Source organism: Typha latifolia, chromosome 3 (genome assembly GCF_019914945.1).
Source record: "Typha latifolia isolate L0001 chromosome 3, TyphaL0001v2, whole genome shotgun sequence".
NCBI lineage: Eukaryota > Viridiplantae > Streptophyta > Magnoliopsida > Poales > Typhaceae > Typha > Typha latifolia.
This window is the reverse complement of record NC_133088.1, coordinates 17,866,187-17,890,473: the sequence shown is the minus strand read 5'-3', so window position 1 is coordinate 17,890,473 and position 24,287 is coordinate 17,866,187. Positions and strand designations below refer to the sequence as shown.

The window sequence follows — 24,287 nt, the reverse complement described above, 5'->3', positions numbered from 1 at the left end:
TTCATATCTTATGTTATTTAAGAAGTAAAACTGGCCATTCCGGTCACTTCGTTGCATCCTAAGACGGAATGATATAGTTTTATAATGTTCAATAGAGCTACATTAGCAATGTTGTCTCCTAACTACACGGCCTGCATTTCGAGAACTTTCTTCGATTGATAGAAGAAAAATATCTAGAATTTTCTTCTTTTTTGTGGTTAAGAAACAGCATATAGGCAAGAGAGATCATTCATTTGAATTAGATAATTACAAGCCTAATACATAAAAGAAAGAGAGAGAGCTACTTATGAATAGATAACCGTAGTGAAAAATATTTAGACTTGAGACAATACTACTTGGACCATCCTTACTCTTTCTTGCTTTGGAAATGTCCGAGAAATATTTCCAACCATTTGTTCTCCAAAACTTTCACCGAACCGAACACCATCTTTTCGTACCAAAATCCCAGAACCAGAACCAACTTGGTATTTCCTCCCCATATATTGTTTAGTTGGACGAGAAAGATACTTTAGAGGACAACCATGATACCTTATTTGTAATTTTAGATTGTTTTCAACTACGTTTCTCTCAATCTTTTGTAGACATATTTCTCAAAACCGCAACACCACGGCGCACTTCTGACACTCCCAAAAGAAACTATGCACTGAGAGTTAGAGAAACAACACTCGAGATCTTGAACTTGCGAGCTTTCTTGGAGTTCAGTTGCTGAAATAAAACCTCCGTGTTTGGCTTCACAGCAATCTCTTTCCACTCATCAGCTGAAGCCCCGTCACTTCGATAGTCACGAGGAGAGTACAAAATTTGGAGCCTTGACCTCCCTGCATTTCAATTATCAAGTTCAAAGTTAAGATGGAACGGATATGAACAACAGTATCCAATAATTTCTCCTCCAGACCCACAACAACTAGATGCGTCGCAAACTAGTCCCAATATGTGGGCTTTAGGTAGATTGAGGTTTTCTCTGAAAACAAACAGTAGCTAGGCAAGGTAGCAATTGGGCGCAAAATGTCCTGCTCCAATGCCATGATGAATAACAACTATTCAAAAGCTCAAGCTATTGGAAATTTGGCAAAAATGTCTTTTCTTTTCTATCTATAATTGAAACAATGAAACCAGGAAAAAGTCGAGAAATTACCAAAACTACCAAACAAAGTTGACTTTTGGACGATGAGCCGACTAACTTTAGATCTCTTCAGGTTTTTCAGTGCTTGCATGTCACCCTGGTTTCCTTTAAATTCCATAAATTCACCAAGAATATTTCTATCGCCTTTGAGTTCCAAACTGCAGCAGTTATACACTGGTTAGACTTTTCCATATGCATCAGCGAGTGGATAGAGACTAATAACAGGCTGATGCCAAGTAAAAAGAGAAGTATTATAAATTTAAAATTTCCACTGCCTAGAAGTTAAAGCTAAAGATCATAAACAGATGCACTTGCAGATTTATCTCACATAGAACCATATGCAAGCACGACACAAATAGGGTAAGTCTACTACACTGCATAGTCGTTCAACACTTCCTCATTTTTTCTCCATCATTACAAAACCAGGAAAAGCTCATGCCTTTACACCCAGAATCTTGTACAGTATTACAAAACCGAGAAAGAAAAAGTTTTGCAGAAACTTACCGATCCCACATTGGTGATGTACTAAGAATAAACTGAAGCTTTTGATATAGTCCATCCTGCAACTCACTCTTGCTTCCATGAAATGCATCTTTAATCCAATTAGAGATTCCAGTTTTTGAATCTGGTTTGAGCTCTCTCCATTTTTCAAAAGTGACAATCTCTGGTTGGCAAGCTATAGAATAGGTAGGCCTATAATAAACAACACTGAGCATAAGCAGGAAAAGGTACACAAAGCATACGGGGAAGGAAAAACGCAGCATAATAATGCAGTAAAACAACAAAACAGAAAGCCAAGCAACCTGTGCAAGCCAAAATATTCATTTTGCAAATGCATGTCTTGAACGGCACATATTCATTGAAACGACTGGCCTACATTGCATAAGGTTTATCCTCAAGTTCTCGATAGACTGTTCAATAATGGATATCAACCAGATTTAAAGGGGGGAAATCTATAGGTTGCAAAATTACAGACTCAATTTTTTGGTTAACTACTCACAATTATAGTCAACATGTACGTTTGACTATAAATTAAAACCTGAAATCTATAGATTGCAAAATTAGACCTTTGATCGTTTTAGATGACATGACCAGAAAGATAAATATTTATGCTCAGCAGACCCCCACTGAAATAGAAGATGATCTTTAACTTCTAAGGGTCACCAAATCATGGAAATTTCTTCCAGAATAAAGAAACAACCATACATTATTACATTAAACTATGAAATTAGAACTCAAAGCCATCGTAGCATATCGGCATTAAGTGGACTTCTATTATGCTTTGTAAACACACACCTACAGTTCGGATTTGGGAGTACAACTCTGCCCATCATATGTCCCTTGGGCAAAGGCACACCCCTTTGCTCGAAGTACGATTGAAGAATTGCAACTTGCCTATCAATTTCAGGTACCTGAATCAAAAATAGAAATTACTACGACGTCGAACGGCAGGGAAACATCAAGAACTCGAAATGCTTACAGGATCCGGATAAGTTTCCGGCTTATTGTTCTTGGCTGCGGAGCAAGTCCAATTCCCATCCTTGTCGATCCCGATAAACCCCAAGAAATTCTTCACCGCCACAACCATCACTTCCCTGAAATAATCAAAACCTCTCTTGTTATCAATTTGTCCGTTAATCCACAGAGAATAAGGCAATTCTTAGTCAAAAGAAGCACGATATCAATCTATAACCGACCTTTTGGTGACGAGAACGATGTCGATGTGCTGCCGGGATCCAGTTTCCTGATCGGGGATCCGAAGTCCAACAAAACATCTCCCACCGTAGAGCTTCTCTAGCCTAAGGAATAGAGAAGAATCGATTAGGATAATTTTCGGCAGGTGGGAACGAAGAAGAGAAGAGGATATGAAGGGACCTGGAAGCGACGGCAAAGACGACGTCGGAGTGGGAGCTGTCGACGTCGTAGAATTCCTCCTCGGAGCCGAAGTATCGCCGGATTAGCTGGTAGACGACGAGGCCGCAAAGGATCTCCACCCACATCTCTCTCTCGGTTTCTCGATCGCTTAGTGACGAAGATAGCAGCAGAGACTTCTTTTCTGCTCCTCTTTCTTTGCGTTGAGAACTTTTACAATTAAGCGCCCCCTTAGTTGCATTATAATTTATAACAACTCGTGGAAGGTTGTTCTTATCGGGTCTTATAGAGTTCCAATAAGAGTTAACCGGATCGAATAGCTACTCTTCGAATAATTTGCAACATAATTCCATTTCTTAATAACATTAGCAAACATGGACCAGAACTCGTGGCATTTGTAAAAAAGTCCATTTTGCTGTGATCTTAGGATCAGAACTTGAGAGGCATGATATATTAAGCACATCACTTTTGACTTTCATAAATATTTTTGCAAGGATAAAAAAAAAAATGAAACTAATCAGTGATGCTCGAAGCATGCCATACATCAGATTTATACTGAAGAATATATCTACCCATAGAAGGGTGATTTATCTACTTATGGTGACTTTTTTTTCTTCAGTAGGCTTCCAAATTTCTTCAGCAAAGGCTTCTTCTTCTTTTGCTCTCGGTGCTTCTTGGTGGGCGATGATGATAACTCGGTCATCATCCGATCAGCAACACTACCATCTATGTTTGACTCTTGACTCGTCGTCAGCTGATTCAGTGCCATGATCTGTCTCCTTGGCCAAGTCATATTCTATCATCCTGCTACTCTCCCACAACTTAGATTCCACCATTGGTGTGTCGTCTTTTTTAATTTCTTTCGCATTTATTTTCCCGTTCTCTGGATGCTTGTCATCATTGTGGCATTTGTCGAGCTTCTCTTCTAGCACTTCTGAGGTAGGTTTCCCTAGTTCACCCTCATGGCCATTCTCCAGAAGACAATAAACCGGTTTTTGCAGTATATCACACTCTTTTTCTCTGTCTGTAAGTGTGCCGTCCATCAGCCTTCTTGGCAGTGGCTTCTGCAAGCAATGCAGTTATGCAGGGAGTTCACTGATCCGCAGGTCGTCATTCTCCTGAGTTATATTCTGCAGCTCATTCTCTTTATCCAACAACCGTTCCTTCAACCGCAAAACCTCGGTCTTTGATTCTTCTGTAGGTTTGCTGGCTTCTGTTACATTAGTCTCAACTTGCATCAGTTTGTTCTGCAATTGGACTTTGTCTTCCTTTGCAGCTTGCATTTCACTCTCGGTGCCTCTGACAGACTCCACTACCTTATCCATTTCAAGATTGATGGCAGCAATTTCTTCTTCTGATCTTTTGATGGAAGCAACATAATCGAGCTCTTTTGAATGCCATTCATCCTTAGAGTTCTTGGCATCTGTTTCCAATCTTTCGACAGTTTTCATGCTTCAATCGCCTTTGCCAGTTCATGCTTCACCCTGTTGAGTTCTTGATTGGATGAACGGAGTTCGGTTGCATTGACAGCTTGGTTGTTTTGGATGCTCTCCAGCTTCTTCTGCCATTCCAGCAGCAAAGTTTTCAGTACATTTTAGATAACTCAACATTTCCACAACCAGATCAATTTTTTTGGAAAAATTGCTTTTATGACCAAATCAAGTCACCATGAATATGAAAAGTCGAATTTTTTTGGAGAAATGTGAGATACCCAGAAAGGTCAAGTTGTTTTTCTCAACAAAACGAATCAGAAGGATCGAATGAACTAAACCCAGAAGCAAATCTGCGACCTAAGTTCTTAGAGAACCTCCAAAAATGTCAACTTGGAGCTGAGTCATTTGACATGTTAGCAGCTCAGCTAAGACTAATTGAGCAGAGATACTTACTTGGATTTGGAGGCGAGCATTGTCCTCGCAGATGGAAGATTGGAACAGAAGAAAAGAGAGCATTTTAAGAGTTGGGTTGGTGGGGTTGTCGGGGAAGAAGAATAACAACAGGGGAAATGGAGGAAGAAGAAGAGGGACTCTGCTGATTGTTTAGTTGGTCAAGAACAAGTTGCGGTTCTCTCTCTCTCTCTCTCTCTCTCTCTCTCTCTCTCTCTCTCTCTCTCTTCCTATTTGAGGGGTCCCTTACCTTCAGTAAGTTTTCAGATCTAACATTGTCAAATTATTCCCCAAGAATTACTGTACTTACCTCATGAACTACCAACTAAATTTCAAAGTTTAATACCATAAAAAATAATCTTTCTTCTAGATAATAAAGAAGTAAAAAAAAACCCACTCACTACAGAATATACTCAATAAGGGTGTATAATAAAGTTGAAAGAGAAAGATTGATACCAAAATCAACTTTTTATTATTTTATTGTTTCACTGTTCAAGTGAAGTTTTAGTTGTAGAATTGCAGGAGAGTAAGAAACAGAGAATGTTCTCCGACCATAAGATGCCAAACAAATGAAGAACTCCATACTGATGCCGGAGGTAAAAGATGGCTCACAATTAAGCAAAAGATGTCAGAGGTGAGAGAGGCCTCACAGGATGGAAGCTTGAACTATATGAGCTCATGGACCCATGGCTCGTGGCTATGGGTCTCATGGAGTCTTTAGTATGGACAAGGTATCTATACCTAGTAGAGTTGTATATGGAAGTATCTTAGGTGATGCTATATTAGCATAGCAGTCTATATATGTATTGTATATATGTATGCATGTATGTCCATTTTATCATCTCATGCTGCAGTGGAAGAATTCATGCTCACGTCTTATTGGGCCAAATTGGGCTGGGGATCTAGCTGGCCCATTAAGATATAATATAGTTGCCTCGTAACTCGTAATTATCGGCCTAATAGATCTTCTATTAACCTCGTCTCGAACGCTGCCACCTTTCGCGGACGCTCTCTCGCTCTCTCGCTCTTTCTAATTTCTATACATTTGATGTCTCTAACCAAATCCTCATTTTTCCTCTGATCTTTCTTGAGAAGGAGAAGGTATAATAATCTATAAATACTCCTAGATTTGTGATTTATTTATTCGATTGCTAAACCCTGCGATCGGTTTTTATTGTGTTATTCGTTTCTTCATCCTTTCGTGTTCAAACCCCAGAGCCCTAGTCTGTGATTAAGTGGTGTTTTTCTTGGCACAATACATTAAAGTAGGTAATCCCCTCTACCATCCGGATGCATGATATTATATGAATGCTGCAATGGTGATTCATCTATATTGCGTTTGTTTTTTCTTTAAAAGATTGGCTGAAAGTTGAGGCATTTTATCCTTCGTTTGAGAGATTTAGGGTTGATGGCAAAGAAATGTATCTTTATCTATAGAACCAATTAACCATGAAGCTGAAGGCTCATGGGATCCTTTTTTTTTTCTTCTATTCTTGTTCTTCCTTCTCTTCTCAATTTTTTTTTTTTGTTTATGCTTCAGAATACTCCGCGCCAGTTGGATGAAACTACCTTATTCAGAGAATAAGCAAGGGATGTTTGCTTCATAAGTTATTATCCCTGTGTGATTGGGTGTTTGATCTTACCATATTTGTCAAATGTTGTCGGACTTTGATGATTGAAATCCGCATCAAGTTTTTGTTTCTATGATTCAAGGTGTACTAATAAATTTTTCGGTGGATCAGACATGTAATGGAAGCATGAACATCACGAAAATGATTTAAGAGAAGTTCCTACTAGATGCAATTTAGCTTCTCCAGGTATACGTGACAACAAAAGATGAACTGGTCATAAAATTGTTTGTAGAACTTTGTGTTGTTTTATATGAGCAGATTCATATGTTATATAGTTCCGTATGCAGAATACACTCATCTTTTTAGATAATTTACATCATATGATTGTGATATTACTGACCGGATCCGTGTGCTTTTTCTGAGCTCCCAGTGTCTCTTATTCTGTATCAATAATGTCCTTATTCTAAAATACAAAAGGTCCTGTCTGATGAACTTCTTTTATTAGCGGAGACGAAGGAGTGCTCCAGTGCTACTCGAGGCATTTAATTTGACCTAACATATCAAATATCCTCGAGGCGAGATGACTACAGGAAACACAAATGTCGATCCTGCTGCATTTCACTTGTACGATGAACCAAAGGTTAGCTTTGATCCTTATTCATTTCAAAAGGAAAGCATGACTCTTCATTTATGCTTCATTTTATAGAAACATATACTCATCAATCTTGGGAGTCAATCAATGTTTACTCTTAACTTATTTTCATAAGTAGCTTGAGGATTACTCTTTCATAATCTATAACTGTTGATGCTTATGAAATTTACTTTGGACGTATACTCATCACTTCATATGTATTGAATCAAAGATGGCATTTAATACCTATAATGTGCTTCACTTATTTCGAAAGGAAAAGATCATTCTCCTTTGAGATTCTTCTTAGGGGCAGTGTCATCACTCATGGAATCAATGTTAACTTGACCATCTGTACTTCTAAATACTTGTGAATGACCTTCCTGTATCTTTTATTCAGATGAGTTATGACTTACCAGATATGACTGATGACATTATGGTCCGTCGCATTAAGAACAGAGAACGACAACGTAGATACAGGGAAAAGAAGCGTCTCGAAGCAGATCTGAGGAAGCCTACTTTGTTAAACCCACCTATGTTGGTGCAAAGTGCATGTGAAGCTCAAGCAACTACTACGGAGATCAATCCTACTGGGCTTTCTGTTTCATTTGAGGCCCGCCAGAAGAACAGAGACCGACAACGTAGATATAGGGTGAAGAAGCAGTGTCTTGAAGCAGGCACAGCAAAATCATGTTTGTCAAGCCAACACATGTTGATCCAAAGTGTATGTGAATCTACCGGGACAACAATTCAGATTAATCCTAGTAGGTTTCACGCTTCATTTGAGGTGCGACTGTACTGTGGCCGGAAATGGAAGAAGGATGCAAGAAAAGCATATGAATCCAAAAAGCCAACAGACTCATCGTTAATGCCTGTTCCGCTATTTAAATCGCCACTAGAAGCTGATTCCAATCTTGTGGGGCATCGACGCCCAGCCTGTAAAAGAAGATGGAAAGCAGATGCAAGGAGAAGGATGGCCGTATCTAATTCTTGTGAGAATGATCAAACCATCTGATCCTGGCATGGTTTGGACTTTTGGTTTCAGATATGTGATCATCAAATAGTCAGAACTCTCCTTTTCTGTTGCAGAAATCTTGACTACCAAAACTGTTTATGTTCAATAAACATTTTGCCCCTTATCTGCCTCTTTGCGCCAGGCAGCAGATGGAAAATGTAAATGTATAACTATCATGTAATTTTTCTGAAGATCTCCATGTCGTCCTTGAAATTTTATCTGGCTCTTGAGTACATACAAAAAGAGGTTCTTGTACTATATATATGAAGTGCTTACCTGCATTAAAATTCAATTTTAGATCCTTTATTTTTATAAGCATATAATCACATATTGACCTAAGATCCTTAGGGTGCATCGAGTTTCTTCTCTATGATACTAAAAATAATACATCTAAAGATATAGATATACAACTAACGATTTTAGCTACTTATTTTTTATTTTCAAATTTTTTTTATGTAAAGTATCGGTATATTAAAAGTTTAGTTAAAAACTAAATATATGGTGTTACGTTTTATGTTATAAAATATAATATGATATACTGAAATGGTATAATTTAAGTTTGAGATAAATTAATAGAATAATAATCAAATATTATTAGTTTTGTCTCGAAAACTATAATATCATTTTGTTCAGTTATCTTGCACTTACTTAGTAAATATAAACGAACTAAAATTGTAATAGCTGACGCCGCGACGAGATATCTCGGATTCGTCTCTCACAGATCCCGACGCAAAGGATCTCTCTCGGGGGGTTTAGGGTTTTAGAGCTGCCGATCTCAGTCTCTCTGATCGAAGTGTTGGCGATGGGAGCGATGGAGTTGGATCGGGCGGACGGGCGAACTCCAAATCAACTGAGGCCGCTTGCTTGCTCTCGCAGTATACTTCACCGTGCTCACGGCTCTGCTCGTTGGTCGCAAGGTTGTATCCGGCGATCCCCAAATCTCTTCCTTTAACGTCATCTCTAGGGTTCTTAGTGTTCTTCTCACTTTAGGTGACACGATCGTGTTGGCGGCTGTTTATGGCCCAAAATCTGGAACAAGGAAGGGAGAGAACCCCGAGAAAGCCTCGATCGAGGTTATCTGGAAACCCAAGACTGGCCAAATCGGTATTTGTTTTAATTTTAATTTTTTTTCTTTGCGATTTTAGTTGTGGACTGTTTCCTTTCTATCTATTTCAGATTCTGCTGCCGTTGTTCAAAGGATTATTGCTGCTATATATATTACTTAAGTGCTTCCAAATCCTCATTTCAGCTCTTGAATATTTCTAGGACAGCAAGAAAAGGAGTATGAAATGATCCTGAAGAGAACTCTGCAAAGCATTTGCCTTTTAACTATAAATCCAAATACAATAACCTCTGTCATACTTCAGGTAAGCTTATCTGGCTGTACATATTCAGAAACTTCAATTATCTTCGCTTATTTTACTCAACTGTTGTTACAAATGGATTCCCTTACGAAGAGAACTTTGCAAAGCATGTGCCTTTATCCAGTTGTCAATATATTTCTTTTATGGTTTGTCCTATATATTTAGCATATGAAGTTTACGCTTCTACTGCTTAGCGGGACGCACACTTGGTCTATGTGATACTTTTACTTCTTTTCATGTTGACAATATGGAAAAAAAATTGTGCATCTAAATTATTGTTTCATTACTGATGATTATTTCTCTTTTATGCAGGTAGTCGGTGATGATGGTTCTGTATCTTTTCAGGCCTCACATTATTGTGTTGTCTTATACTCTTGATTTCTCGCGTATATTCCCAGTAGAGTAAGTAGATGTTAATGCTTAACCATTTCGTCATTTGAAACATTGACTTCACCATTGAATATGTATTGCCATTATCCTACTTGGATCATATATGGGCGACCTCTTTTATTGTCTATGTAGGCTGATAGAATTGACCAGCCATTGCATATAGGTGAGCCACTTTGCTGTTTGGCTTCTTCACTCCCAACTTTTCTGTGCATGTCCAGTGCTCTACCAGCATAAAGTTCTTGAAGATTACCTCTAACTTAACATCTCTATCCTTTTAATGTAGCTTCCAGGTTAGAATACATTAAAAGGACGTTGTGGTGGCAGCACACCATTGCTGCTCCTTTTAGATGAAAATTCTTTTTAAGGAAGGACCCTATTGGAAGTAATACATTTCATGACTACTATTGATAATGCTCTGTTCATGGAAGATTTCCGTGTTTGTCTTCACACATAGCTATCATATGGTATAGATGTCAAGCACTCTGTTGCATAATTGCATCAAGTATTTGTTTTAATTATGAAAGATCCTTTACAAGATTTTCTAGCTTCTCCCCTGTGCCATAAATGCATCCTGTGCTGCACTGGTCGATGCTGGTATTCCCTTAAAATATCTTGCTGGTAAGCTGATCTATGAGTTCACTTTGTGTTTGACTTGCATTATCTGGCTGATAACCTGTATGGAATTGACTTGCGCAGTTGCAATCTGTTGTGGTTTAACAGAGACTGGATCTGTGATTTTAGATGCTACAAAGGTAGAAGAGCAGGTAATCTGATTATCTCGGCATTAACATACTACTTAGTTACAGATGGAACTTTTGCTTCAGCATTTTCACTTTAATGCTTCACCAAAAATCTCTTCCAGTTATTTTGTGTATGGATATGCAGTCGCCATGCCTACTTATTAGTTGCATGTCTACAACCAACAGCCTGATGTCCAGTGATAGCATGGAATTGATGATAAAATTGGACTTCTTTTCTTAACAGAAAATGCAGGCCTTTGCATATTTGGTGTTTCCAAATTCACCTCTTTCAGTCCTTCCAAAAGGACAATCTCCGAAGGATGATGAACCTTTAGAGCATGGGATCATAACTTCTGTCACATATGGAGCAATGCCAGGTATAGCCATTTCAGAGGATAAAATTTGTCTAATAACCATGGGATCATAACTGTTAATATTCTAATAAGATTTGTCCTATAAGGATATTAGAAATCCGTTCTTTTTGTTAATTATATGTTTACTTCCCTCTTTCAGAGCACTTCAAGTACTGGTACTTTGATTTGGATATTATTTTTATTTTAATAAATTGTGTAACTGGTAGCACTATTATTGTCTTCGGCTATTGCTGAGCAATCCATGTAAGATTCTTTTTCCCTATGGATACATTCCTAGTATATGAAGTTAGCCAACCATATGATTAATGTCCATGTGTCTAATTATATGTATTAGTTATGAATTGGTTAATAGGATTACAAAGGTTTAGTTTTATACCTGATAACAAAATGTAGCCTAAGTGCAAAATTGGTTCTCTTCCTTGCATCAGAGCATGGCTATTTCAACTGCCTTGAACGTGGCTGTGCAGCATCTGCTGCAATCTCAGAATTCCTTCGGAAAAGTTTGCAGAAGCAAGTCCCTGAGGACATTTCAAGAGCTACGTAAGCAAAATGTTCTGCTTCAGGTCAATTGCATTAGCATTAGCATTAGCTTGGATTACTTACAAGTTTTATGCCTATAAAGCAATATCTAGTTTTCTGTAGCAGGAAATTCTAGAATGATTCACTCCCACAAAATATTTGATCATTGTGTGTTAGTTTCAAAGGCACAAAGAAAGCTTTTCTGCTTTATTGCCTTTTTCCACACATGTTTAACAGAAGATTGCCAAAACCTGATGACTTGTGCACTGCTCAACAGCTTGTTAGTTTACATTAAAGGGTGATGACAATAACCAGGATAATCCTCGACTTAAAGCTTCATATTTATATGTTGACCCCGTTGAAATCTCATGTAACCTTTTATGCACTAATGACTTTTCCTTTATCTAAACACTTGATCCATCTGAAAAACTGGGCAGAAGGAACAGACATAATATGTATTCCCAGGTATTAGTACAAGTACTTTTTATCTAATATGTCCCATCCATAAGAAAATGAGTTATGTTTGAGAGACTACCACACTTTAAATTTGTATCAAGTAGAGTCTTCGGATGTTGACTTTCCTGCTAAAAAACGAAAAGAGAAATGATAGCAGTCATCAAGCTAGCATATCAAGAATTTGTATTCATCAGTCGTCACTGTTTCAGCTTAAAAACAACCTCACATAATAATTCCACCTCTGGTTCACAAACCACAAAATCGATATATATATATATATATATATATCTACAGAATAGCTTGCAGTGACAGCTGAAAAAAAAATGTATATATATATATATATCTCACGTGATCTAATATCAAGGCGAAGATCACTGCTTGTCAATTAAACCATATGGAAAGATAGATTAGTTGGTCATTTTGGAGCCAAACTCAAAATCTGGTTCTGAGTCATCTGAAAACATTAGAGAGCGAGGGCTGAGGGTTAGGCAAGATGTGCTTGCATTTGCAGGCTGTGCTGCACCTTGCATCGATGGAGCACAATGATCAGTGTTGGGGCAGAGGCAATCTATTTGTCGCCTTCTCTTACCATTTGGGTTGCACCTTGAATTTAGACTTCGCCTGCATTGCTCCTCGTCTTGCTTGGCTAGGCAATCTAGGATCCGTCTTCTTCGTGAACCATGGACACTTCTTAGCAACCTTTTCAAGGCCTTATCCAGGTTAATAGCGGGAGGAGCAGGCCTTCCCACACTACCTTCTGGTCTCCCTTGGACTTGTGGAATCAAATTATCCTCCTCATCTTCTGCAGATTTGTTGAACAAAGGCATCAACAATATGATTAATAACAAAAGATGCAGAAATAATAAAGAGTAGGTTATCGTACCATAGTTAGTATAACAAACTTCACTCATATATGTGTATATATATGTATAAGAAAATTCAGCCTTGTAGAGGAAAGCTTTTCAACATGGAAATCTAATATGCCTACCCTGTCCTTAATTGGATGCCTCCATGCAGTGGCTTATCATGGAAGAGAAATCCTTACCTAGTTGCTCAGATTGGAACACCACGGTGACGAGTTGATCAGAAACAGATTCCCCAGCAGGCTGTTTTAGAGGTTTGCCCGCATCAATTTTATCAGCATCTTTATCCTGAGGGGCATCCGTTACTCTTGAATAAGCTGCAACATGGCATCTCTCAGCCTCAGCTGGGACACTGGTGCTAGTGCACGGGCTGCATTCATCTTTCTCCGGTGTTTCTGTACTACAACTGCCCTCACCCTCACCAAAAGATGTAGAAGGTTCTCTATCCGTACGCTCCAGCACAGATGTTGGAGAAGATGATAACTCCTTTAAATCTAGTAAACTCGAGAACCATGGAGTCAAACCCCGCTTAATATAGAAAAGAATATATGCTTGCTGATTTAATGCATTGTTCTTGGATATCGAGGCCACCTGAAATAGGCATGATATAATTAGAATCATAAGGATGCATAACAAGCTTGTACAGAAAATAAAATAACTTAGTATCTGGGAGGCATGCCTGGCGATCATTCAGTTGGTGCCATTCTGTAGCGGAGGAGCGGATGACACAAACATAATGGCCAAAATTAAATGAGCCACGGTGCTCTACAACTCCATAGAGATCATAATTTAATGGCACCTGCCAGGAGAAGATATGAAACATTAGAACATGTTTGCATGACAAAAACCCAGTAGTTTGGGGATAGCATGGACGCTAACCTCCTCATGTGGGGAGCTGAGAAATGGCTTCAAATCCAGCTCCGATGGATATTCCACAGGCTTATATATCTTATAAATTGACACACCATCGTTCTTAAATCGCTTGAGCTGAAGTGCAAGAACATCTGGTGCTTTATCCAGCTTAAGCTGCTTTTCCATCAACACTTGAGACTGACAGCCATCACAGGTAAACTTGGTTTCAGGATCATCAATCTTTTCCACCTTAGTAAACGACATTAGGGCATCATCAACAGTGTCTATGTCATCAATCTCCAAGCTGAGGTCAAGGAAGGGTTCATAAGTGTCTGAGCAGTGTCCACACTCAACACAGCGCAGCTGAATCAAATGGACCACATCAATTAGAATCAGAGGGATAAACAAATACGAACCCAACACCAGTCAGAAATCAGTAGAAAAATCAGATAACCAAACCAAAACTTGCCTGACTTCTTAGACGGCCTCCAAAGACCTGCTTGACAATGCTATCTTGTTCCAAATAAAAAAGCTGGTTATTGGAGATGGGATCAAGAGAGCAATTATGCAAACTATTCAACAAGCACCGCAGGAACTCATGAGCATCCTCTTGCTGTCCAGGCTCAAAATCAGGCGATATTTCTGGTGAACATTGTCAAGGAATTCCAATTTCCATACTAACAACAACCCATGAATCCCCAACTATTTAGGTTCGGTTATATGGATCCTTTTCACCACTTTCCATATCGTTGTACTTAAAAAGAAACACATAACCTTCGTCGACAATTTTCACCAACAGGACAAGAGACATGCAATAGTTTCTAAACAAGGCTATCTACTTTACAGAACAAATCAAATATTCATCTAGAAATTAGAGATAAAAGGGCAACTTTTGCCGAGGGTAAATAATTCAGCAGAAAATATTATCTAAATCTTGCCAATCCAGAGGATGTACCAGAAGCGTGTATACTAACAATCAGAAGGATGAATCAAATTTATAGACATGAGAGTGTAAATAAAAAGTAACACGCAATCAAAGGATACTTCTAAGATTATCTCTAAATCTTTCTGGAATTAGGACAGAACCCGACTTATTAATAGCTTCATTTACATGATCTCGCAGAGCACAGAAAGTGCAGAACTCCTCGTCACCTGCATGATTTCAACAAACTGAAGCATTCAGAAGACAATAAATTAAATTAGGGAACAAATTTGAATAGTAATCAAGGTACGGGTACAAAATAAAAAGTGATAACCCCTACCAGAACATGGAATAGCGTGATTGGACGAACGAAGCTTCTGCACAAGTGGAACCGTGTGAGTGATGCATTGAAGGATCACATTGAGGAAGCACGTGTTCCCTAAATTCTCGAGAGACGCTCCCTAACCAAAAAAAGAAGAAGAAATCGATCTTTCAAAACAGAGAATCCGAGTTAAAAAAATAAAAAAAGAGCAATGTAGAACGAGGGATGCTTACCACCCGATATCGCTTCTTACTCGAAGCAGGAGGCTGCCAAAGGCTGCGACTTTCGTCGCTTCCCAGATGAAAATCACCCTAAAACCCACAATAAAAAGGCTAAACTTAGAAATTTTGATAGGAAGAATTGATTAGATAAACCATCATAAAACCCTAAAACCGAAGAAAAGAACCGAAATGCAATAATCCAAGATTAGAGGAAAAAGAGATAACTTGTACAATTAACAGAACAAAAGTACCAAGAATTCACTCAAAAACAAGGGAAACAAACTTACGGATTGCGAAGTCGATGGTAGGAGGGGGTCTTCCTCCATGAATAGCTAGGGTTTTCCGCTTCCGTAGGGGTTTAGCAGGGGCTTTTGCGGTGGTAGAGAGGAAGGGATCGGGCAAAAATTAGGGTTAGGGTTTTCGATTTCTCTAAATGCAAATTGTGGGGAGTGGGGCGGGGGAAATCCGCGGCCTTTTGAAAGAGTAGACGCGCCTTCTCTAAATTTTAGTAAAAAAATTGGCATCTTTATATAGACAATTTGGTCCCGCGGTTTTTTCGACTCGGTCCGCAACTCCGAGTTCTACTACGACTCGTCCGAATGAAAACAGTTAGACTCGGATAACTCATTCCGACTCCAACTCGGATTAGTTCACTTATAATTAAAAAAAAATACATTTTTATAAATCACATCCTAAATTTTATCTATTTTGTGACTCACACTCATATTTAAGAATTTTCTAACTGAACCTCTCATTTTTTTTCTTATAATTCTAATTTAACATTCTAATATTATTTTAACTAACTAACATCGACTAAATTACTAAATACCCTTATTATTCTCTCTTATTTTGTATACTTGTTTACTATCTCTTCCTTACCTACCTTCTCCACCATTTTCGCAGCCACGATCATTTCTCATTTTCCTCTTCCTCCTTTTTCTTTTCTTTTAAATAAAAATCATTAAAAAAATGAGAGATTAGATTATAAAATCTTTAGAGAGTAAGTGTGAATCATAAAATAAATAAAATAGAGTGTGATTTGTAAAAATCACTAAAAAAAAACTGAGAATTTATTTCTCATATTTGCACATTTACCGAGTCAGACAAAGTTGAGTTTTAATATATAATTAGGTCGAAGATTCATGAAGATGTAGCTGTTTAGTAAATTAATGTGACGATAAATGGACTCCTCACGGATTCGTTCTGCGAGTCGACCCAACTCAGACTCCCTTCGCTAGTAGCCCTCGTTATCGTTGTAGCATCTGCACTATCTTTAAAGCTAAACGTGACACTGTAATTCTTCTTCTCCCCAACTCTGCTAAACTCCAGTCTGCTGGGCTTCACAACCACATCGACGTTTTCCGGCGCTTCAACTTTGACAATGTAAGAGATTACGGCTTTCCCCACATTTGTTACGGTTCGTGTGATGGTCTTGTTCCGCAGCCTATTCAACTCCACCGAGATGGATGGGTAGTTCACTTCCTCTCCGGTGATCTTTCTCGCCATAGAATCACACCGTACTCTTCGGCGTGTGATCGCCGTCACTTGCCTGTCTGTGAATCCACTGCCACAAAGGTAGCTTATGTACTCTTGCACTTGGTCCTCGACTTCGTAGACGAGCCCTGGTTCATCGGCCAAGGAGCTGATGTGTCCGGCGCCGATGGCTAACACGCTCGCTTCCTGGAGCTGTTCGTCGGGGATCGGGAATCCTTCGCGCTCCCTTGTCGTGGCGGTCGTCATGATCGCCGATTTTATCGCGGCGTACGACCAGCTCGGGTGATTCTTTTTAAGCAGCGCAACTACCCCGGCGGTGTGCGGCGCCGCCATGGAGGTTCCACTTAACGAGTCAAAGGTAATGGACGTGTTGCTCGGGCACGGCCCGACGTCGGTCGGCCACGCGGCGACAATGTTGACGCCGGGAGCAACGATGTCGGGCTTGAGGATGTTGCCGTTCATCAGGCTCGGGCCGCGCGAGGAGAAGAACGCTACCGACGGAGCTGGCTCGGCCCCGAACTGCGTCCCCTCGAAGACGAGCGCCGCGGTGGGGCTCCGCGTTTTTTCGACGTAGTCGATGATCAGCACGGCGTCGTCGTAGTCGACGTGCGCCGCGGGGAGCACGTGCGCGTTGGCGAACGTGGTCAGCCCCTCGGATTTCTTGTTCATGATGATCATGCCGGCCCCTCCGGCAGCCCGGACGATCGCCCCTTTGTCGACGTTGGCGACGACGCCGGTCTCGCACATGACGATCTTCCCTGCGACGTCGATGGCGGCGGAGAACTCTTGGCTGCAGTAGGCGTCTTCACTCCTGACAGCACCCGGATGGATCAAAGGCGATATCCGGGATTCAAATGGTCCTTTATTCTGGTAAGCTGTCTCTCCAGTTACTAATCGTCCCATCGCCGAGTAGTACGGACACCGACATCCTTCGATCCGTCGTACTCGCTCCGACCGTTAATATCCATGGGGCATCGTTACCTATAACCAGGCCCCTCGTTTCCAGCTGAGGCAACTGCGCCGAGACCCTTGGAGATGGCAGCAAACGAAGCTATCGCTATGCTGTTCTCGTAGAGAGGGACTGGTATACGGTACCCCAAAGACATGGATAAGATATCCACCCCGTCGTGGATAGCTTGGTCTATCCCTGCCAAGATGTCACTATCCGTTCCTTGGTTGTCGAATAGCACTTTGTAGCTCGCTATGTGAGCCCACGGCGCCATCCCGGCCGCGACACCGGTGGCTAATCCGTGGATGCCGGCGCCGTCGACAAAGTTCCCTGCGGCCGTGCTGGCGGTGTGCGTGCCGTGGCCGCCGGTGTCCATCGGCTCGGGGTTTGAGCCGGAATGGAACGCTGATGCGCCGATGAGCTTGTTGTTGCAGGTCGATCTTCCAGCCCAGTAACATGATCCCCGCCATCTTTCCGGCGGCGGAGGCATGTTATGATCTCTAAAAGAAGGGTGCGTGGGTTTGACGCCCGTGTCTATGACTCCTATTATAAGCCCTTTGCCGTAGGAGGACTTGGGCCAAAGTCCTCCTCTCCGGTTTAGACCCAAGAAGCGTGGTGTATAGGTTGTGTGAGCTGTGCACTTCTTTTCTGGGTAGGCGAGCACGAATCCGTCCGTTGCTTCCATGGTACTCACTTCTCTGCGAGTTAGCCTCGCCGCGAAGCCGCTGATGACGTGGCGGTAGGCGTAGATCATCCGCGGTTCCCCGGAGTTGATCAGAGTGGTGTTTGGAAGGAATGACCTGTACCAGTTTACTCTGTCTCGGAACCGGAGGAATTTGGTGCCTTGGGGCTTCTGGACGTGAACAATGTAGGTTTCTATCTTGGTACTTTCATTGTCTCCTTGGGATTGAACGAATAAAAGCTTTGGACAAATATTGGATGTGAGAACGAGAAAGATCAGGAGCAAGAAGTGGATGAGATTTTCCATTCTGAAACATTTGCTTCAGAACAGGCAAAGAGAGGCTAGGTATTGACTATATATATATTGTAGGCAATTTTGATGTAGGAGTAGTTTCCCATGCGAAATTAATTGACGAAGAATAGAGCAGAAAGAGTGTGACCAATTTCTTAATGACGTAACGGTAGAAGTAGATTATTCTCTGGTTTAATGTAAGTGGTAACTTGAAGAGAGAACTTTTCTTTCCCTTTTATTTTTTGGACGGCAGATTTTAATTAGCTGTTTTCGTGGACTATGTATAATTTATAAGTAATCAATAAAGGAACTTTAGAACATGCAAAATGTCAACAGGGGTGTGTCAGTGTGTGCCAAACTGAGCTAATCCAATTAGCAGCTCATACTGTGTGTATGAATCATCTTAATTCCCGTTCATGTAATCTCTATCTTTTCTGTGGGAATTGATGAGCACTCTCATCCATTACGCATTAATTCACGAGGAAAATGTTGGAGAATAAAGATATCAACTGCAGGCAAAATAAGGTTATATATATAGAGAGAGAGATAGAGACAAGAGAAAATATTATTAGTAGCCGATCTTGTGAGCTTAATTTACTCGTGTGTCTTAGTTTCCGTTAGCTGTACGTATGTACGTACCACAAAGCATTACTCAACTCAATTGCATTACTAAAAGCACCATCGGGCATTTTAATTACTACAGCAAGCTAGAAAGAGAACAATATTATAACTTTACTGCATGCGTGCGTGCAAACACCAACCAACCCCCAGGCAAGTGAACTCCAACTAAACCTTATAACTTTACTGCACTCAAATTAATACTTCTTATTGGAGAGTACAAATCTCTTAAACATAAGGGTAAAGACTTCAAGGAGCATAGCCTCCATGCCCACCGGCACCGCCATAACCAGCACCGCCGCCAGCCCCTCCGCCGCCACCATAACCACCTCCATGTTCTACACCACCACCGTAACCCTGACCACCACCAGCTCCACCACCACCGCCAATTCCATGTCCCTCTCCCACGGCGGCACCGTACCCTGCACCACCGCCAGCCCCTCCGCCACCACCATAGCCACCTCCATGTTCTACACCACCACCGTAACCCTGACCACTACCAGCTCCACCCCCGCCGCCAGTTCCATGTCCCTCTCCAACGGCGGCACCGTACCCTGCACCGCCGCCAGCCCCTCCGCCACCACCATAGCCACCTCCATGTTCTGCACCACCACCGTAACCCTGACCACCTCCAGCTCCACCCCCACCGCCAGTTCCATGTCCCTCTCCCACGGCGGCACCATATCCTGCACCACTGCCAGCCCCTCCGCCGCCACCATAGCCACCTCCATGTTCTGCACCACCACCATAACCCTCACCACCTCCAGCTCCACCCCCAACACCACTTCCATGTCCCTCTCCCACGGCGGCGCCATACCCGGCTCCACCACCAGAGCCTCCCCCGCCGCCTGCTCCATAACCAGCACCAGCACCACTACCGCTACCACCTCCATAACCAATGCCATGATCACCACCATAGCCCTCACCGCCGGCACCACCGGCTCCATAACCAGATCCACCACCACTACCACCACCGCTACCATATCCGATGCCATGGTCTCCTCCTACTCCATAACCAACCCCACCACCACTTCCTCCACCAGTCCCATATCCAATGCCATGGTCTCCTCCTCCTCCATAACCAACCCCGCCACCACTTCCTCCACCGCTACCATACCCAATGCCATGGTCTCCTCCTCCTCCATAACCAACCCCGCCACCACTTCCTCCACCGCTACCATATCCCATGCCATGGTCCCCTCCTCCTCCATAACCAACCCCACCTCCACTTCCTCCACCACTGCCATATCCAATGCCATGGTCTCCTCCTACTCCATAACCAACCCCACTTCCACTTCCTCCACCACTACCGTATCCACCTCCATGCTCTCCTACACCACCATACTCTCCTCCACCATGTCCACTACCAGAGCCGCCGCCGCCGCCATAACCACCGCCATGCTCTCCACCACCTCCTACGCCATAGCCAGCACCAGCACCACTACCATACCCTGCACCATGCTCTCCAGGGATAAATTGCCACCCTACTCCAGAACCACCACCAGAGCCGCCACCGCCGCCATAACCTCCCTCTGCACCTCCTGCTCCACCGCCATAGCCGGAGCCGCCACCAATGCCGTGGCCAGCGCCATACGGCAGCGGCTCAAGAGTGAGGAGGGATCTAGCGGCCGAGCATATGACTACACTTAAGAGCACTAGGAATGCAACACTAACAACTCTACTAGAAGTAGAAGTACCCATGAACGGAATATTATTGTTAAGGACTTGGATGGTGTGAGCAAGAGTGTGAGCATGGCTATATATAGAGTAGTTGGAGGTGGGATCTCCACGAATTGTGCTTTCCGCACTCTCATGCCATCATATATCAAAGATATGAAACATAAGATAAAGAAAGCATTATAATGCACCAGCTGTCCTTTTAATCATAACCTAATTTTCTTTTAATCTCTCATATTAAGGTTTTGGAATCGAAAATTAGATTGGTTATAATTGTTCTTGATGTTGGACCCCATCAAGCATGCAAGAAAATGGCTAACTCGTGGAGGTGGCTACTGTGGAGTATTTCGCAATCGATTCGCACATGGCTAAGAGTTATCCTACTCTTCTGCGCTTTTGCTGTACTGCAATCTTACTTCTTTGCATGTTACCCATCGTTGTCTCATGACATAATGCAATGAGATGCGGATTTGGGAACACGATTTGCTTATGTTGGTCGAGATTAATCATATTTTGATACATGTCTAATTACGAAGTGTATATATATATTAATTGTTCTATTGCAGTTGGAGATAGTGCTCTTGTACTATATGCGCCACGAATATTTCGAACTATGGGTAATGGGGTAGATGTGTGGCTCAGGTGGATGAACTGCGTTCACACTTTGGACATAGCATTATTATAGCATAATAACTAGCCAATAACTATAGGTTCGTTGAATGTACTATAATTTCTGAAAGAAATCGATGCATGCATTAGATGAAATTAGTGTAGGTGTATTTGGTTTTGAACTAGTTATAGCACTTCAGCTCAATTAAAGAGAAGCACATGGATTGGACCCACCATAAGTGGTCACAAGAACGCTTACCTACTCGATCAGAAACATTCTTTCAAGTTCTGGATTTGGTGGTAGAGAATTTAACGATGTGAGACATTTATGCGATTAGACCACAAGAGAATTAATGCACCAAATAGTATGCATGGTATAGCACTTGGGAAGAGCAATGAACGATCTTTGACAGTGATGAAGAGCCAAGTACTATCAAAATTAATCAAAGATGTATATATCACTGTGTAAACTTTAGATAAATTTATAGATGATCTCATTAATACATGCCATGAGGCCCATGAGTAACCTAAATAACAACACTACCTAAGGATATCATTCAATCATTATACAGATTAATGAAATTCTCCTTTGCCTGATAAGAACCAACTTAATTCTTTCTCTTCTTCTACAAATCTAGGATTAATTAGTGTATGTTAATTCCCTCGTGGTGATCTCTAGAAGGCAGATCATTACTACATGCCATAACTAACCCAGATAACAATCAATACTACATTAGGAGATTACAATCATTCCATATATATATATATATATATCAATGAATCTAAATATTAAGCAGCTCGGTGCGCAGCTCTCTGAACTCTCTTTTGCCTGCTAAAATTTAACTTCTCTTCTTCTGCAAATGTAGGATTAGTGCGTCCTAGTTCTCCTGTGGTGTTCTCTAGAAGGCAGTAGTGCATCCTATCTTCATGCCCATCTGCAAATAATGATTCTGCTAGCTACAGAGCCTCAACTATATTCTAGTGCTTAGTTGGACGCCACCATTTCCTTACTCTCTGTATTACCCTCCCCTTCTACACATTGTGAAGTAGGATTCATTCTTATATTATAGGATAAAGTTTACGTTCACATACATAGATTAAGAGCTAAAAATGTAACGTGAAGAAGTAATGTTGATGATTTCACTTTCTTGGATTAGAGTAGATATCTAGTTTTACTATCCCAATTATATCACTATACTACATAATTATACATGATCACGATGCGATTGAGACAGCGCTGAGAACTTTATTAGTTAGGTCTCCAATGGCTAGTGTGAAAGAGGTGCAAATGACTCACCATCCATCACTCTCATAAGATAAGGAAAAGATAGCAGGAAGCTTGATGCCACAAGATAAAAAAAGTATAACAAAATTCCCAATATTGCAATGTGCTGGCCAGAGGAAGCGCAACACTAACAAGAATGCATGCCAATGGCAATGGGACACAGACCGTGTGCCCTCCACTAAGTCGATCGTATTGCATTTGCACCGAAGTCTAAACACTATATATACCTATCACTCCCCTCCTCCCATTTCATGCAACACAACAAGCTTCTCGTCATGGCTACGAGTATTAATACTAGTAGAGTTGTGATCTCTATTGCACTATTTGTGCTCTTCGGTGTAACCATATGTTCTGCCACTAGGACTCTCCTTAATTTAGAGGGAGGAGGATATGGTGCAGGTCACGGCATTGGCGGCGGTGCCGGTTACGGAGGAGCCGGAGGCCTTGGTTATGGCGGCGGCGGCGGTGGAGGCTCCGGTGGCGGCTACGGTGAGGCAGGAGAACATGGAGGAGGGTATGGCGCTGGCCACGGAGCCGGCGAGGGAGCTGGGTATGGAGTAGTCAAGAATGGAGTTGGCTATGGCGGCGGCGGCGGCGGCGGTAGTGGGGGTGGCGGCGGCTATGGCACCGCTGAAGGGGGTGAGCATGGAGCTGGGTATGGTAGTGGAGGCGGCAGTGGAAGCGGTAGCGGTTATGGTGCTGGTGGAGAGCATGGAGGAGGCTACGGAGGTGGCGGGGGCAGCGGTGGAGGTGGCGGGTACGGCGCGGGTGGAGAGCATGGGGAGGGTATGGCTCCGGGGAGGGCGCCGGTGGTGGTTCTGGGTACGGTTCTGGCGGAGGGCATGGTGGTGGGGGGGGCGGCGGAAGCGGCGGTGGAGGTGGCTATGCTGGTGGAGCCGGCGGTTATGGAAGTGGCAGTGGCTCCGGCGGCGGTGCAGGATACGGTGGTGGAGAACATGGTGGTGGCTCAGGAGGCGGCGGAGGGAGTGGTGGAGGTGGCGGTGCAGGTTATGGAGGAGCCGGAGGCTACGGCAGCGGCAGCGGCAGCGGTGGCGGAGCCGGAGGCGGTTCCGCCGGGGAGCGTTATGGCTATATTCCATGAGGGTGGTGGCTCTGTGATTGTGAGACGACTCCTCTCATATATTTTCAACTATATTAATACCAACTACCAAATAAGTCGTGCTTGAGGAATAAGGTTGTGTGTCTTATGTATGTCAATTGTCAAAAGCCTAATGGCTTGAATTGTTGCATGGAATGTTGATATTATGTAATCGATATTTAACTTTGCTATATCCATTTTATCTAAGATATAAATGATTCCAATAACAGGAATATAAACTACCATCGAAGTATAAACACTAGATATCAAGATCACCATAATATATTATATCATCTGTTGGAATATTCCACTATTTGTAATTCAACACTAGAAATTTTCACTAGATCATTAAAAATAAGGATCCCCCAAATTTTGTTTTAACTTGCAGAATTAACGAAATCCAGTTATACATTTTGCTATATGTGTGGATTCCACAACTTCAAAAAAAAAAAAAAAAAAAAAAAAAAA

At 41.9% G+C, this 24,287-nt stretch overlaps 6 protein-coding genes across 10 annotated transcripts; 3 read left to right on the top strand and 3 right to left on the bottom strand.

The window, feature by feature from the left end:
* Positions 1-212: 212 nt before the first annotated feature.
* LOC140783728 (uncharacterized) lies at positions 213-3,231 on the bottom strand. Its single transcript, XM_073130733.1, has 7 exons — positions 2,999-3,231; positions 2,821-2,922; positions 2,604-2,718; positions 2,420-2,535; positions 1,628-1,816; positions 1,136-1,281; positions 213-818 (listed from the first exon to the last, which is right to left on the bottom strand). The coding sequence occupies exons 1-7, from the start codon at positions 3,121-3,123 to the stop codon at positions 637-639; spliced, it is 975 nt and encodes a 324-aa protein (XP_072986834.1). The 5' UTR covers positions 3,124-3,231; the 3' UTR covers positions 213-636.
* Positions 3,232-6,937: 3,706 nt separating this feature from the next.
* Positions 6,938-8,283, top strand: LOC140784868 (uncharacterized). Its single transcript, XM_073132462.1, has 2 exons — positions 6,938-7,089; positions 7,478-8,283. Exons 1-2 carry the CDS (start codon positions 7,030-7,032, stop codon positions 8,090-8,092), a joined length of 675 nt encoding a protein of 224 aa, XP_072988563.1. The 5' UTR covers positions 6,938-7,029; the 3' UTR covers positions 8,093-8,283.
* A 440-nt stretch (positions 8,284-8,723) lies between these two features.
* On the top strand, positions 8,724-13,362 carry LOC140784343 (exosome complex exonuclease RRP46 homolog). Of its 4 annotated transcripts, none has more exons than XM_073131690.1 (9): positions 8,724-9,009; positions 9,083-9,196; positions 9,359-9,459; positions 9,769-9,789; positions 10,392-10,464; positions 10,567-10,610; positions 10,831-10,963; positions 11,389-11,500; positions 12,953-13,362. In XM_073131690.1, exons 1-9 carry the CDS (start codon positions 8,895-8,897, stop codon positions 13,008-13,010), a joined length of 771 nt encoding a protein of 256 aa, XP_072987791.1. In that variant the 5' UTR covers positions 8,724-8,894; the 3' UTR covers positions 13,011-13,362. The 4 variants fall into 4 exon arrangements, with proteins under 4 accessions (XP_072987791.1, XP_072987790.1, XP_072987793.1 ...); XM_073131689.1 differs by having other exon boundaries at positions 10,543-10,610; XM_073131692.1 differs by having other exon boundaries at positions 10,543-10,610; positions 11,389-11,523.
* LOC140784342 (ubiquitin carboxyl-terminal hydrolase 21-like) lies at positions 12,096-15,615 on the bottom strand. Of its 2 annotated transcripts, none has more exons than XM_073131687.1 (9): positions 15,403-15,615; positions 15,128-15,205; positions 14,913-15,033; positions 14,695-14,802; positions 14,120-14,292; positions 13,678-14,013; positions 13,478-13,597; positions 12,981-13,389; positions 12,096-12,737 (listed from the first exon to the last, which is right to left on the bottom strand). In XM_073131687.1, the coding sequence occupies exons 1-9, from the start codon at positions 15,439-15,441 to the stop codon at positions 12,343-12,345; spliced, it is 1,779 nt and encodes a 592-aa protein (XP_072987788.1). In that variant the 5' UTR covers positions 15,442-15,615; the 3' UTR covers positions 12,096-12,342. The 2 variants fall into 2 exon arrangements, with proteins under 2 accessions (XP_072987788.1, XP_072987789.1); XM_073131688.1 differs by having other exon boundaries at positions 14,913-14,949; positions 15,403-15,574.
* Positions 15,616-16,273: 658 nt separating this feature from the next.
* On the bottom strand, positions 16,274-18,546 carry LOC140784058 (subtilisin-like protease). The gene is made up of 2 exons (XM_073131237.1): positions 17,591-18,546; positions 16,274-17,420 (listed from the first exon to the last, which is right to left on the bottom strand). The coding sequence occupies exons 1-2, from the start codon at positions 18,544-18,546 to the stop codon at positions 16,274-16,276; spliced, it is 2,103 nt and encodes a 700-aa protein (XP_072987338.1).
* Positions 18,547-22,900: 4,354 nt separating this feature from the next.
* Positions 22,901-24,010, top strand: LOC140783269 (uncharacterized). Its single transcript, XM_073130088.1, has one exon. The coding sequence runs from the start codon at positions 22,972-22,974 to the stop codon at positions 23,905-23,907; it is 936 nt and encodes a 311-aa protein (XP_072986189.1). The 5' UTR covers positions 22,901-22,971; the 3' UTR covers positions 23,908-24,010.
* Positions 24,011-24,287: the final 277 nt, after the last annotated feature.

Excerpts from the sequence above, each read along its gene's own strand:
- LOC140784058 (XM_073131237.1), bottom strand. The coding sequence starts at position 18,546 with ATGGAAAATCTCATCCACTTCTTGCTCCTGATCTTTCTCGTTCTCACA. Across the intron at positions 17,421-17,590 it reads AACGAGGGGCCTGGTTATAG|GAGTGAAGACGCCTACTGCA; the intron begins GTAACGATGCCC and ends GGGTGCTGTCAG.
- LOC140783728 (XM_073130733.1), bottom strand. The coding sequence starts at position 3,123 with ATGTGGGTGGAGATCCTTTGCGGCCTCGTCGTCTACCAGCTAATCCGG. Across the intron at positions 2,923-2,998 it reads GTCTTTGCCGTCGCTTCCAG|GCTAGAGAAGCTCTACGGTG; the intron begins GTCCCTTCATAT and ends TCTATTCCTTAG. Across the intron at positions 1,817-2,419 it reads CTCCCAAATCCGAACTGTAG|GCCTACCTATTCTATAGCTT; the intron begins GTGTGTGTTTAC and ends TGTTTATTATAG.
- LOC140783269 (XM_073130088.1), top strand. The coding sequence starts at position 22,972 with ATGCAACACAACAAGCTTCTCGTCATGGCTACGAGTATTAATACTAGT.
- LOC140784868 (XM_073132462.1), top strand. The coding sequence starts at position 7,030 with ATGACTACAGGAAACACAAATGTCGATCCTGCTGCATTTCACTTGTAC. Across the intron at positions 7,090-7,477 it reads ACTTGTACGATGAACCAAAG|ATGAGTTATGACTTACCAGA; the intron begins GTTAGCTTTGAT and ends TCTTTTATTCAG.
- LOC140784343 (XM_073131689.1), top strand. The coding sequence starts at position 8,895 with ATGGGAGCGATGGAGTTGGATCGGGCGGACGGGCGAACTCCAAATCAA. Across the intron at positions 10,611-10,830 it reads CTACAAAGGTAGAAGAGCAG|AAAATGCAGGCCTTTGCATA; the intron begins GTAATCTGATTA and ends TTTTCTTAACAG. Across the intron at positions 11,501-12,952 it reads GAGGACATTTCAAGAGCTAC|TGGCTTATCATGGAAGAGAA; the intron begins GTAAGCAAAATG and ends GCCTCCATGCAG.
- LOC140784342 (XM_073131687.1), bottom strand. The coding sequence starts at position 15,441 with ATGGAGGAAGACCCCCTCCTACCATCGACTTCGCAATCC. Across the intron at positions 14,293-14,694 it reads ATTTAGAGATAATCTTAGAA|AAATATCGCCTGATTTTGAG; the intron begins GTATCCTTTGAT and ends AATGTTCACCAG. Across the intron at positions 13,598-13,677 it reads TCAGCTCCCCACATGAGGAG|GTGCCATTAAATTATGATCT; the intron begins GTTAGCGTCCAT and ends TTCTCCTGGCAG.